This window comes from Aphis gossypii, chromosome 1, assembly GCF_020184175.1.
Source record: "Aphis gossypii isolate Hap1 chromosome 1, ASM2018417v2, whole genome shotgun sequence".
NCBI lineage: Eukaryota > Metazoa > Arthropoda > Insecta > Hemiptera > Aphididae > Aphis > Aphis gossypii.
The window spans coordinates 6,953,127-6,968,905 of record NC_065530.1 but is presented as its reverse complement, the minus strand read 5'-3'; the positions used below and the strand labels follow the sequence as shown (position 1 = coordinate 6,968,905).

The 15,779-nt window shown below is 26.5% G+C and overlaps 1 protein-coding gene across 2 annotated transcripts in view; it reads right to left on the bottom strand.

The window, feature by feature from the left end:
* The window catches only part of LOC114128704 (transient receptor potential cation channel subfamily V member 5), a 47,583-nt gene extending 37,277 nt beyond the window's left edge, over positions 1-10,306 (bottom strand). For both annotated transcript variants that reach the window (XR_007603513.1, XM_050198451.1), the window contains exons 1-2: positions 10,037-10,306; positions 3,665-3,843 (exon numbers count right to left, since the gene is read on the bottom strand). Coding sequence is in view for 1 of the 2 variants with exons in the window: in XM_050198451.1 (XP_050054408.1) it covers positions 3,665-3,843; positions 10,037-10,127 (270 nt within the window). In the remaining variant the exon portion in view is untranslated. The remainder of the gene's footprint in view (positions 1-3,664; positions 3,844-10,036) is intronic.
* Between the last annotated feature and the right edge of the window lie 5,473 nt (positions 10,307-15,779).

The following is a 15,779-nucleotide window of genomic DNA, read 5'->3' as shown; positions in this document are numbered from 1 at the left end:
ATTAATTACATATAGATATTATATAACTGAAGAAAGCATTTTTAAATATTGAAATTTGTGTTAAAACTTTTAAAGCAATATTTAGTTATACCAATACATTTTTTAATTTTTTAATCATGTTAATATTTTTTTTTTATTAATCTTATATATACTTCAAAGTTTTAACATAGCATAAAGAAATATACATTAAATATTTATATTTTAGGTGTATTTTTATTATTACAGTACCTAGTCACGAAAAACAAAGTAGTTGTGGTGATTGATTTATTTACAAATATAATACAATTTGGTGCACAATTTAATATTATACAATACTAAGTAAAAACAGTATTAAAAAAATTATTTTAATTGAGTCTTGTATGTATTGTTAATAAATGTTTATTTTTCTATGGATAATAAGTACATAATACTATGTAAGTTATTATAGTCTAAAATGAATGTAGTTTTTTTTAGTTCCTTTACTCAATAATGAAATTTATGAATGTTTTAAAATAGTAAATTTCATACAAATATTGATAGACTAGAAGTTATAAAGTGTTTGTGTCTATCATATATAGTAATTTAGTGTTATAATTGTTAATGTTATTAAAAAAAGTTACAAATTTATTTACAATGTTTCACTAATGAATTATGATATTATGTCAGATGGTTAATATTGTAAATTTAAATTATATATATTATAATGTATTATTTAGTTAAAATGTAATTAATATTATGTTCAATTCAGTATGGGTTGTTATTATTCTAAAATATATTAGCTGTATATAGCATGTATTGCGATTATTATTTACTAGATATAAATGACACAAATTACTGCATTTTTATAAGGTGATATTTTTTAAATTTATCTAAAATATTGAGTCAGTTTTTTTTTAATCTTGTTGGTACCAAGTGCCATAAAATAGAACATATTTGTATAAAATGCAACTTACACTTAAAATATTGGTTTGGGCTGAATGAATAATGGACTATGAACAAATATGCAAATTATCAACTGTAATTATTTAATGTAAAATATAGAAAAATAAATCTAGAAGTATTAATAATTTATTTTGGTAATAATAATATTATTATTTGTATAACTATCTATAACTACCAATTTCAATTAAAATTCATAAATAATAATTTTAGGTATTGGGTGATATAATATGATTAGTTGGTTTTATTATCAACAGTTTTTTTTATATAAATACTTATATATGTATTTATTTTATAATATTTCACTTAGAACATAATTCTCTCAAGTGAAAGAAGCCACACGTTAAAGAATAAATCGTTATAATATTATTGTTGGTTTGCAATGTTTTATAAAATCAATAGGTATCACACATTACTTAACTAAATAATAAATTGAAATTGGTTTTGGTAAAATATCCTAAAAATCTATCAACCATAAAATTATCATTAATTTGAATTCGTCTTTATAATTTGTTAACTATGCCTGAATACCGCATCATAATTCCATAAAAATAATTCATTGATCATTTTACGTGTTTTATATAATTAAATAATATTTATATAGGTTTATTTATATCAACGAAATTAAATTAATGCTAGTGGTATTTTACATAATATTATTTTTTAACCGTAGTTTTATTATTGTTAATCATTTTTTAACATAATAATAACTATTATTAATTATCTATATTAAAATTGAGAAATCGTTAAATCCTATAAACCAAAAGAGGATCAGATGCCTTGTATGTATCGAAGAGAACACGTGAAAATAATCGAACCGTAGGAGTTTTAGGAGAGAAGTGGTTTTGAATTTTCATTAAAAATTGTTTTAATATAAGTTAGAATAGTTTGATACTTTTTTTTTTTTAATGAACTGAAATCGAATATTAATGACCTGGTAGTAGTTGTCGAAGTATAAATATTTAAAGTTTAGACATGCATAGAATTCAGTCGATCAAATACATTATGTCGTGGAGATAATATATATACTTTGTATCACACCTACTGTTTAAACTTTAAACGTTAATTTAGTGAAATAACGGCATGATAAATATTCAATTACGTTACGTCAAAATATTTAGAATTTTTTTCATTTATCAAGAGCTATGTTTTGAAAATTAAAAGTTTTTTACTGATTTTGTAAATAATATAATGATAGTTTGAGCATTAAAATTAAAACAAACAAATATGTTAGTTTAATTAAAGAAGTTAAAAAAAATTTAGAAAAAGTAAGTAAGATATTATAATAATTATATTCTGTTTCATAAAAATGAAATACTATTTATATATTTTAATACACCAGTATAATCACTCATTTTTTTTTCATAAGTCTTAGCATACTTTATATAAACTTATAGTATAACTTATTCCATGCTGGGAAGAAATAACGGGAAGCACGGTACGTTGCTAAAAGTGTCACTTGGTCGTCCATTCGGAACCTTACTGTAACGTTTAGCACCCCCTTGATTTTCAAACACGGTTATACTTTCACCACCTTTAATAAAATATATTTTTAAAACCTTAGGACAATTTTGTTTATGATCTCATATTTAATTGTACACCTAAATTATATATATATATTTATGTATATACAATATACACAATACATTCATGCAATAATTTATTATACTACACCATTTAGCTCGATAAATCTTTTACTTTATAATATTTTTTATAAAACATTAAATGAAAAAAAAAAAATCAGTACTCGTAAGTTTTAGTTTTTTTCATAGTCGCACACAACCATTTTTGGCCGTTCTAAAGTTTAATGCTTTATTACCAGTTCAAATAGCATATCGACGGCACGTAACCCATCTGAATAAGTGGAAAGTTTGATTTATTTATCCAAAAGCAATATCTTGTTTGCTTCAATAGGGTCTTGTTCTTTTTTATTTATTAGATGACTTTTTTTAATTTTTGTTATCATATGTAACGACTTAACCTTTGACTACGAGCGTGATAAAGTTTTTATTTCATATGCAAATCAATAGATATTTTCATAAGATATTTTACAATTTTTTTAAAATTTAAAATTTATAATATCACATATCACATATCACATATTAATTTTAGACGTAAAAACAGTTTCGTTAACTTAATTATTATCTCTTATAACTTTTTAACAAGTTTGTTGACAGTTTTAAAAATTAACTGTTATTCTTGAGCTGCTAAAATCAAGTAAGTGACTTATATGGGCATATTGCCTCCAAAACAAATGATTTGTCCTAAATTCTACTTAAATTCTATGAAAATCAGCTCTGGAGATTAGCCAAACTCTATTCAAGACAATCTGTATCGAAATATTCCAATCTAAATGTGTTTATAAAATTATTAAAGCTCCATATACTAAAAATTTAACTACATGCTCCATAATAATCTTTCTATTCCCTAGTCTTAAAAGTGGTCATCGCTGTCTATAGAATATTTAATTCCCGTCTATAAAACCATAATCGCAATCCACTTGTAACTGAGCTATTAACTCAAAATATTCCTGGTGATCATACAAGGAGTTTAAAATGTAAGTGGTACTGTGACCTATTAGCTGAATAGGCCATCATACCCAAGCCACTGAAGTGGCTTAAATGGAAGGCATCTTCAATTTTCCTTACAGCCATTATATAGTAATCACAGTTATTGCAAGAATTATTTTTATAGATTGTGCAACAAAAAAAATAAATATATATAAATTTTGAATTTTTTTACTAACCCATCTCGCCCGAGAACGATCACGATTTCTTAGTAATACAAGTTTGGCGATCGGTATCATTCTACCTTCACCCTTGTTGTACAGCATGGGTTCCACTTGGGTTTTGATAGCGTTGTCCAGTTCGGTAAAATTTTTCGTCTGCACAGCTTTCTTCATTAAATCTACTAGTAGACCACAACCTAAAAGTACGAAAAAAAACCGTTTTTAAATTGCTATTGCGTGGAAAAAATTATATCTAACTTGGCGTGACCAAGCAAAGACACAAAATTCATTTTCAAATCAGAAAATGTCTGAAAAAAATGTAAATTGAATAACGTGTGGGCGGAATAGAATTTTATATAGGTAGGGTATGCTGCAGTTTTTTTGTGTTATTGATATATGTACAAAAATAAATAAATATATATATAACTAAATATTATATTTAGAAGTCAAGTCTTGTTGAACTATACAATGCGTTATTAAATTAATAAAACTCCGAAATACAATGCCGTCTGTATATTTATATATTATTATAATAAATAAATGTCGACGACACGAAACGATTATACCTGCTACCTAGCATCATGTTATTATTATTTGATGTGGATTGAGTTTATTTTATCGAAGAATACGATTAGTTTGAGTATAAAATATATATTATATAATATATATTTATACATACACTAAGATGATAGTGAAAATAAAAGGGATATTTAATGCTTTGCTCAAGGAGGCGTGAATTTAAGCCGCAATAAATGGTACGCGTGTAGTAATATAATGGAAAAAGGATAACTAGATTAACATTAATTCTGTGTATACTTTTCTTTTTAATTCTAATCCAAATATAATTCGATATAATACGCATAATACTTATAGACCGTATAATAATATATATATACATATACTGTAAAATACACTCTTCTGTGTAACCAGATCGTAACGAAATCGATATAAAGGACATTTAATTTTGTAATAAGTAATTTGTAATTATTACACTACGACAAAAACCGTCCCGGGTACCATTCTACTGGAGTATAATAATTTTCATGAGCAACGATATTGCAGTTCCCAGGACATTTCTACCCCAATAATATATCCGTTTATCGGGTACTGGTGAGCAGCGTACGGGATGGTCAGAAAACTCATTTTAATCACATCTGTAGAATGCCTACACAGTACACGGGTATATCTGTTCACCCTTGATTTCACTTTGGTCGAAAATTCCCGTCGGGATGGCTTGTTATGATTTTGGGAAGTAAAGGTCGTGTGCAGTCATGTTGCATACTGTAATAATATTTAATAATTAATAAAGAACTCTGTATCGAAATCATTGATTATTTGGGCGAGGGACGTGATGATGGTTATTGTTGTTGGTATTGTGTGAACTTTTGAGTGCTTTTACTCTTTGATCAATACAATTGATAATCTCTCTCTATACCAGGGATGGCAAATAGGTTTTTTTCTACGTGCCAATTTATAACATAATTCAAAAAAAAAAATTTCAGCCGTGCCATAATTATTTTTATTAACATAGCAAAATACAAATACAAAATATAAATGAAAAATTTATGATTATAATGTAGAAAATTATGTAAAAATGGAAATAATGTGAAAAAAATATTAAATTATTATTGTTTGTTAGAAATCTTTTGCTTCATATTGGTTGAAAGGTTTTTTATATCTGGTTGATATGATGTTGATTGCAAGGTAATACATGCTGCCGAATCTTCCTCCGTTAATCTGTTCCTAGCCTTTGAATGTGTATGATTTAATACCGAAAAGAGACTTTCGCAAGCATATGTTGAAGAAAAAATTGTTACAATGAAATTGCTAATTTTTTGACAGAAGAAAAATTTTCTGGAATATTATTCCATACTTCTAATATTATGTTGTCAACGCCGCAATCTGTTTCTTCGTTATGTATTCGATGACGTTCCAATTCTTCGATACGCTTTCGCATATTCACAAATTTATTTGTCCAAATTGGATTAGTTTGCAAATCGATTAACTGCATTTCTAAATTTTCTAATTCCATCCAATTAAGATAGTATTCATTAAAATCTTGCACATCGAATAAATCGGGATAATTAATAATTTTTATTAATTTTTCAATTTTCTTAAAATCATGAAACCTTTGTGAAAACTGTATTTTAATCAAACCAACAATATTTGAAAATTCATTGGTAAAATCCCAATTGCTTTGTTCAAAAATGTCCACTTCACCTAACATTTTTTTCACTTTTGGGAAGTATAGAAATTTTCCAGATTTGACATCGTTAATAACATATCTATTTTAATTTCAAAACCTTTTATTAATCCAAACATGACTTCAATTGTTTTCCCGCGTCCTTGTAACTTTTTATTCAAAGTGTTCAAATGTAATGTTAGATCTGTGAAAAACATCAATTTTACTAGCCACTCTGTATTATAAAGTTCTTTAAATTCAGTCTTATTATCATGTAAAAATAGGCGAATTTCGTCCAAACAATTTACAAATCGTTCTAATGATGTAGCCCGGCTTAGCCAGCGTACATTATTGCACAATAAAAGAGTATCATATTCACAGTTAACATCATTTAAAATTTTTTTAAATTGTCTTTTATGCATATCACGAGCAACTATAAAATTAATAATTTTTATTAACTTGTTCTGACAATTCTTTTAAATCACTTGTGCCGACTTTGGAACACAACATTTGCTGGTGTATGATGCAGTGAAATCCAATTATTGGATGTCCAACATGCTTTTCAAATAACTTAACAAAACCTATTGATGCTCCAGTCATATTGGGTGCTCCATCCGTCGTAACAGAAATAATTTTTTTTAAATTTATGTTGAGTTTTTTTAATTCATTGACAACAATATCACAAACATCTGTACCTCTTGTTCTTTCTGGTATATTAGCTAATTTTAAAAGTTCCTCGCGCATTTCATTCCCGTTTGAAAAACGTGCGAAAATTGCTAATCTAGCAGATGACTTTATATCTGTTGTTTCGTCCAAACAAATCGAGAAGAAATCACAACTATTAATATCAGACTGAAGTTGATCAGAAATATTGACGGTCATTTTTAAAACTCTTTCTTTAATAGTATTTCTACTTAGTTGTAATTCTTGAATTCTCTGAAGTATCTTATCTTTATTATTAAAATCTTGGAATAAACTAGGAGCAGCTTTTAACATGACCGTTTTTAAAAACTCGCCCTCGCAAAATGGTTTTGAGTGTTTGGCAATTAAATGAGAAATTTCAAAACTTGCTTCAGTGACATTATTAGAAGTTTTTACGAATTTACATAACAAATTAGATTGGTTTTCAATTACCTTCAAGCGTTGAGAAATAACTTCTTTCCTTTCAGTAATATTTAACTCTGAAATTTCTTTGTGGTTTGTTTCAAAATGTCGTTTGATAGAAGATGTCCGAGATACAATAATTTCAGAGCACAGACCGCATCGACTTTTATCTCCATATTTAATAAAGCCATATTCAATTGTCCATGATGGTAAAAAATTTCGGACATCCTGTAATTTTTGTTTTTTTGCATGTGACATTTTAAATAAAAATTAATATAATAACGTAAAATTCGCACACGGTGTATTCTCTCAATACACGAACGAGAACTGATTACCTATATACGAGTAATATTAACTTGTCCACACACTTCTAGTAATCTAGTGTCCCACTATATTACAACATATAAATTATATTTTATAATAATAAAGATAAGATATCTGAGCCGTCGTAGTTCTGTACTAAATACTATTAAATAAAAAAAAAGATAAGATAACATACCTCGTGGTGAAATATATATTATTAATATAAATATATATGGACAAATGAAAGTTTTTCGAGTGCCATCGAAAATCTCACGCGTGCCAAGCTTGGCACGCGTGCCATCTATTTGCCATCCCTGCTCTATACATATATATATAAATGAATTGCCAAATATTTGAGTGATCATCACTTGAGAACGATAACACATTGATAATAGTTGATAAAATGTATTTCAATTTTCAAGTTGCAGCATAATTTCCACTTGGCAAATTTAGCCTGTATAATTCTTTAACTTAATACATGTATTGTATTTATTTAGATCTTCATTGATCAATATAATTTATACATAATAAATATAGTTAAATATCGTTTATAAATAAAATTACTATCTGAATTTATTATATACATTATACATGTACATTGTATTGTTCTTAAAATTTTTTCTTCTTACAAGAAAGAAAGACATTTATTTTTATAAATCTGTAATTTTTGAGACAACAATCATATGCGATTTCGTTTAGATGCGATAACCGGTTATTAAGGAATTTTTCTTTATAAGTAGTTTTATATCTGTTCTCTCTCTCTCTCTCTCTCTATATATATATATATATAAATATTCATAAGCCCTTGAGGAGCTTTTAAAAACTAAACATTATTTGACCATTTTGAAATGTATTATATTTATCTTACTTAAATATTTTATTGTTTATTCTACAATAAACGTCTTAAGTGTTATTATTTATTTACAGTCTCGGTACATATTATTATTTTTATATGCTTTTAAGTTATAATAAATTATTTTATGTTGTTTTATATAAAACAGTTTAAATAAATAAAATATTTATGTTTCATATATCTGGAATGTACAGTTTAAGCAATGGCTATCACGGTATAGATACTGATACTAACGATAGTCTCTTAAGAATTATAAATTTTGTTTTCAATTATACCACTTAAAAATATTACTTTTTATTTAAAAACCAATTACATAGATTCTATTTAATGCTATGGATAGCCGAGATTAATATAGATATATATAAAAAAAAATGGTTAGACTTGGTTTCTTTTAAACTTAATACTGATTTTATATCACCTTATGTTCGTTTTACATAATAAAATAATATTTAAAGACATTTAATATGCAAACTTCGATTTTAACAAATATTTGTCACATACTTACATTCAATTAACGTAGTTCAAATATTTTAAATGATTAATTTTTTTAAATTATAAACTTATTAAATTGTATTAATCAATTTATAATCAACACTAAATGTATAGTTAGTGATTTGTTAAAAAACAAAAACAATTTCTTCTAAAATCTTTATAACATGAACATTGTACATACCATAACACATAATTGGGTATAAATCATAATAATTAATTCCTCTTAAGTTGAACACTGTATGCATTTTACAGTGACTAATGAGTTAAGCGATATGAATTAAATTTGTAAGTTTGTTAATAATCTTTATTTATTTTAAAAGCAATTTTGTTGAAACGCAGTAGTTTTGAAATAAGTGATTAAAGTGGCAAGATATTTTATGAACCAACATCATTTTGGATTATCGCAAGAAAAGTTTAGAAACCTTTTTACATAAAATGTAATTCTATAATATAACGCCATAGAACCGAGCGAATTATAAGATATTAAAACGCTGTAGATGTATAGGACATTGTATATTATATGGATGAGTGCTGAACCGAATTAAATTAACTATGTAAAGCGTTAAATAGTAGTACTAGCTGTTACCCAAATTCTAATATTTTATAGTAAATTTTATTATTTTGTCTTATTATTGCTATCAAAATTTGCAAGTAATTGTTTTTGAGAAAAAGGTTTTGAGTTGAATTTTTTTCATATTTTGAGCAGTATGAACACAAATATATTAAACTAAACTATTATCTTAACTTATAAAAATATAAAATTGTTGAGAATTTTCATAGCTGTAGATAATGATTTTTTAATATTATTGCAATTTGTTAATGTTACTAATTGATTTTGATACCTATAAGAATTTTAAACATTTATATTACCTACAAAAGATAGTGGTAGAAATAAATTTATAAATAATAATGTATCTTTAAAAGAAAATATAATAATATTTTTATACATATATTATTTTTTTTAAATATTGCTGATCTTATTTTATATGTTAAAACAATAATTTCTAATAAGTATGATTAATGATCTTACAAGTACCTAAAATTTAAGGCCATAATATCATGTAATCTTTTGTGTTAACAATTTATTAGAATTTCAAAACAGAAATGTTAATACTATACTTTTAAAGTTGTTATTAGCTCACTATAAAATTATCTATAATATGGTGTAATACAAAATGTTACGACTAAATATTTAAAATATCAATTCTTTAGTTCTAAACTTTTCTAGTTTTACTGAGATTTGTATATCTTCCATTTTAATCGTATTAAATCATCTACGGATACCATATTTGTGATTGAAGTGGAAAAATACGATAAAATATATGTGTGTGTGTTTTTTTTAAAATTTGATAGTGTTTTTTTACCACACTTTCGTACAATATTTAATATTATGAAGTAGCGGCATCTAATATCTATTATTATAGCTGTGAGTCCAACATACGATAAAACTACGAACCTTTCAGGTCGACCAGGTTGTATATCTGCAACGAAGAAGTGTCGACCTGTTTCTTAACGCCACTGGCTACATTGCTCTCGGTGTTACCCATGTTTCGGAGCGGTTTTCAAGGCGGTGTCGACGAAGACGACTTTGAACACTTAACCGAGACCGCAGATATTACACAACGCGGGTGTAGAGTCTCGCTTTCGTCCTCGTCGGCGTCTTCGTCGCCCTGGTCGTTTTCGTCGCGAGATCCGGTCGGCCCGACATGCATGACGTTAATCCGATTTCACAGCGCGCGAACCACGGGCAGCCATAACCCCCTGCAGCCCCTTTCTCCGTAAACCATAACCCCCCCATACATCACCCAAAACACACCGCCCGTCAAGTCAGGGGGTCGGTAAGGAAACGGATAAGCGTTTGCCACGGTGCCAGGAGCCGGGCGGCACGTTAACCTGCATCCGTCGTTGCGCGTGCATATTATACAGAGAGTGTATAGTGTAATATCGTTTTAGTTTCGTTGGAATTCATTCGATAACGCGCGTTGCGGCAGGTATGCTACTGTGAAATATGTATAAAAGTTTATTGTACGAGTACATCATCATAAAGTAAGCAGCACAACCATAACAGACATTATATGAAATATATCCGACAAATTTCTCGGTAACTTTGTTAGACATTGTTGGATTACTCCCGGACTTTGTCGGATTTAATTCACACGGGGAAGCTTTTATTGCTCTTGTCCAACAACACTCCGAATGAGTGTTTTCTGGAGTCACATTATATGTATTGCTCATTTGTTGGACAACATTTATGTTAGACCCCTCCGAGATTTTTTTAAACACTATTTCCACCGGAAGAGCTTTTTTAAAACTATTATTCAATTGTACGCATGATTTAATTTTACTCATGACAGGCCATTTTTTTTTTTACAATTTTTTAAAGTTGATCAATCAAAAGTGTTATAATATTGTACCAATGGAAACATTGACTTTTTTTGTCTCTTAACGTTGACCACGATCACTATTAATGAGTTTTGGAAACAAATCTCGTGTTTCAGGAAACTTTAATACTTAGTATATAGTATTATACTTTACATACACGTGTGAATGCATTGCATATATTGCAATATTGCATGTACTTCCGACGTGGTGATTGTGCATTCTTGACGCTTGATATATCATTATATTAAAAAACAACAATGAACAACTGTAATCATAATAAAAAATACACGCAGTCAAACAGATGTAAAAGAATTTTTTTATTGTCGTTGTTATTGTAAACGCTTTCTGAATTATGCACCCGATTTTCGTGTATATGTCAAAAAAAAAAGCAAAACAAAACATTTCCATGAAACTCAAACCTCTTATATTATATTAGAATACCACATAATCTTGATGTCTCAAAAGCATTTGATTGCGTTTTGATCGAGGGACTCCTTTATATTAAATTACTATTAAATTACTTTATTTATCATGCTGAAATTTTTCTTATTATACAACGCACTTTTGAATACACTGCTGTGAAGAAGAAACATATAGTATTCATATTTTTAACGCAGATGTACTTCAAGGAGGACGAATTAAGGCCTCAGCCAAAAATAATAATATGTTATAATATGTTATTATTTATAATATGTTTACTTCCAACAAGCCACATTGAAATGATATACAATTAGCTATATTTACAGATAATACTGCCATATTATCTTCCAATTCTGACTCTGCTTACTCAACAAAATCACTCTATATACCATCAAAGAAAACTTCAAAATAAGTTCAAACTCTGGAGAATAAAAATTAATGAAGATAAAATCAGCCATCTTAAAATTTACTCTACAATAATATTGTTTCCCAAAAAGATAACAAAAAATATCTCGATATTCATCTTGACAAAAAAAAACTAAGCTGGGCCTACGGGCCTGTCATATATAAAAAAAAAAACGTAAATCATTAAACCTATGTCTACATTATCTGAGCCATTTTTTCATTCTAATATGCCACTGAAAACAAAACAATCTCTTAACAATCTATAAACAAATTATATGTCTAACTATGACATACGATATCTAACTTTAGGACAGTGGCGTATTTGACTTAGTTTTATCCCCCCCCCCACGGGTAACAGTTAAATTATTATATACAAGTTTACTATATTCTACTTTATTGATTTTACCATGAAGTGTTTTTATTTTTATTTTTTTGTCTGATGACCAGAGCTAGAATTTGTATGCAATAAAAAAATTGTAAAATATTTTATTAACTAATTAATATGCAAAAATATACATTTTAATTTTAACAGATACACACAAAAATATAGTTACAAAAAATATTTATTTATTGAAATGCACTAGTGTATGGCTTAATATATAACTGAGATTAAAAATTAAAACTATTTATTTATTTTTCGCATGCATTAATTTTATTATTATATATTAGTAATAACATATATAATTCACATTCAGTACCTAATAAAAATATTATGTGTTACATTTTACAGCAAACATATATTTTTTAAATTTTCGAATGTAAATGATCGGTAGATCGTCTTATATTGTATTGATGGAATTGTATTTAACACAATAAAATGTATGTTTGACCAAAAAACCAAGTTATATAGACACTTTGATCAGTTTAATTATTACCAGCTTAAATATAATAAATTATAATATTATAATAAATGTGCAAAAACATGCAAAATAAAAATAGTACCATTTTCATCAAAATAATATATTCTATGTTTATACTGAGTTTATAATTTAAATAATTATTTTTAAAATTCAATCACAAATAACTAAAATGTTGTAAAAATAGTAATCAAAACACGTTAAAAACAAATATTATACCATAAATTAGCTATACCTACTGTTTTAAATAACACTATTGTAAGAGTTTTAAAATATTTAAATACTAATGATTATATCATCCACTTACAAAATATGTAATTTAATGAAATATTTCAAATAGTTTAGAGTATTATACTATATAGAATGTTTAATTATGAAAATCTCTTCATTAATTCAGGAAAAAGTGAATAGTATTTTATAATTATCGGCATTAGAAATTTTGGTTTTAAAACTGTTAAAATTATAAAATCTAACACGTGCGACGAAAACAATTTTTTATGTGACATCTGGTAGTAATAATAAATTATACTGCCGACGAACAAAACAACAATAAATAAATAAATTTTAAATCACATTATAAGTATAATATAAAATAATTATGTTCATTATGTATATATTTAATTTATAGAGGTATATAAAGTCTACTGTATATAATAATAATAATCTAGAAATAATCTAATAAATGTATACAATTGAATATGATATGTTCAGTAACATGGGATCTTAATAATAAAATAAATAAATAATAATTTATGTGTAGAAAAAATTATAGTATAATAAAGTTTTTATTTTTTTTTTTATTTATCCAAGTGAAACAAGTATTATGGGTACGTTTTCTTTGTTGTATTAATAAAATCTATTATTGTATACAGAATGTTTTTCTTTAATCGAATGAAATAACAAATAATTAATTTAAAAGTTTTCTTTTTCAGGTTTATAAATTATAAAGTATAAATAAATAATAAACTTAGAAAAAGTTGTTTCGTTTTGATTAAAAACTTATAATTTTTTGATAAAAATACTAAATGTTCAACGTGTTCTAGTGACAAAGTTTTGTTATCATTTATCACGTTAGGTACCATTTCGCTACTAAATAAAATAAATAACCTTTCACTCGTGGAACACTGGTTCCTTTTATACGTACCTACAAATATTTCTCACTGAAATAAGTAAGGTAATTGTCCTTCAAAACTTTTTACTATTGAAAGGCTCCAAGTTCAAGTTAAGTTTAGACGTTTATAAATAATTTGTAAATCCATCGTCGTAAATATTTTTTTTTATTTTCAACAATCCAATTTGTTTTTAATAATACTTCCCTATACAAGTAATTCGAAAAACGAACACATAATAAATATTAGTAAAAAAGGGAAATGTTTTCCTCGAAATCCAAAAACAATACTTAAAGAAAAAAGTTATTTACTGAAATCCACATTATTACTTAGACAATTAAAAAAACGGTGAAATCTATGGAATACAAGATTTAACATACTCCCTAAAATATAGCGAAATAGTTAAATAGCATCCCTAGCTCGGTGTATTGTTACAAGATCATCGCCAAAGTGAAACATAAAATAATTCTAAATTCAAATTGTAATTTAATATACTTATATATACTTGTTGAAATATTTTACTTGGTACAACGTTCTTGTTTTGTATAATTTAACACAAAAACCATTTATATTCCCATATTTGTTATTTATTTGTCATTGATTTATTGTACTATAATAATACGACCACGTAACACTAGCTACTTTTTTAGTCATTTATGGTTTGCTTAAATAAACTTCATATTAAATTGATTGACAAATGAGTAAATAATGGAAGTGATTTTATTGTAAATCTCTTATAATATATGGACGTGCATGTTTTTATATTTGCACGTGACCAGCATAATAATAAGGCGACGAACCTTGCATGTCACCGTAATAATATAGTGTTTTTTTTTAGTAATTTTTGACGATGTTTTTAATACACGCCCGTAATTAGGTATAATGATTTATTATTCGGATGCCAGTACCCCCATCCATTGTTCAACGGTTTTGATATTTCCAAGGAACTATTTATTTACGTTAATTCTAATTGGCCACGACTGTTTATGTGAAAACATTTTACGCATTTATTCATCGTAAAACATAAGGATAACCATCAGTTCAGCAACCATACGGCGCGTGGGCGAGTGCCAAGATGACAGGTGGCCCTTAATTTATTTCATAAGTCGCGGATATAATATATATACACTAATTGAACTATAGGGATTTAAGGACCAATGTGAGCTTAGTTTATGTATACATTTATGTTCGAAAATAAATAGTTTTGGATTCCGAGTAAAACGGGAAAGTGTACTTAACATATTATAATGAACTTTAGATAGGTCATTATTCAAATTTCTTGATAGTTTATATAGGTGAACACATTTAAGCAAGCATCCGTTTTTTGACAAATATTGACCATTTTTGGATAAACAGTATACCGCCCACAATAGGTTTTTGAATGCTACGATTTATAAAGATATCCGGCCCACTAAACCCCTGCAGTATCAGCACTTTTTTCTTTTTTTTGATTCTACGAGAATATAAAAAACAAATTTCCGACAATGAATAATGATGACATCAATCTGATAGGGCTTAACGCCGATAAGCAATTTTAGGTATTGTTATTTGTTTAAAAAATAAGCAAAAGCTGTCACCAACTTATAATAAAACAGAAGATTCTATTATTCAGAATAGTTTTTCAAAATCAAATTAAATACATTTTTTAAACGTTTATCTATTTGAAAATAATATTATCATTATTTAAAAATTAAAAATAAAGGGATTGTTGTCTGATAAAATTATCAATTTATTATGTGTATTGTGTATATTGTGTAACAAATGTAACAAATTAATAATATATACACAATATTAATAATTAATATATATGTTATATTATTATTATTTTTTTTTCAGTTCGAATATCATTTTATATTATTTATGTATAATAATATATTAATAACTCATAAGTTATGAAATTTTCAATAAAAGATAAATTACCAATGTGCTGAATAGTAATAACATGCAACGACTGATTAATTATTATTTATCAGATATTACAGTATGTAACCTATGTTAAATTATTTCATTATTTAATTTGTATGAC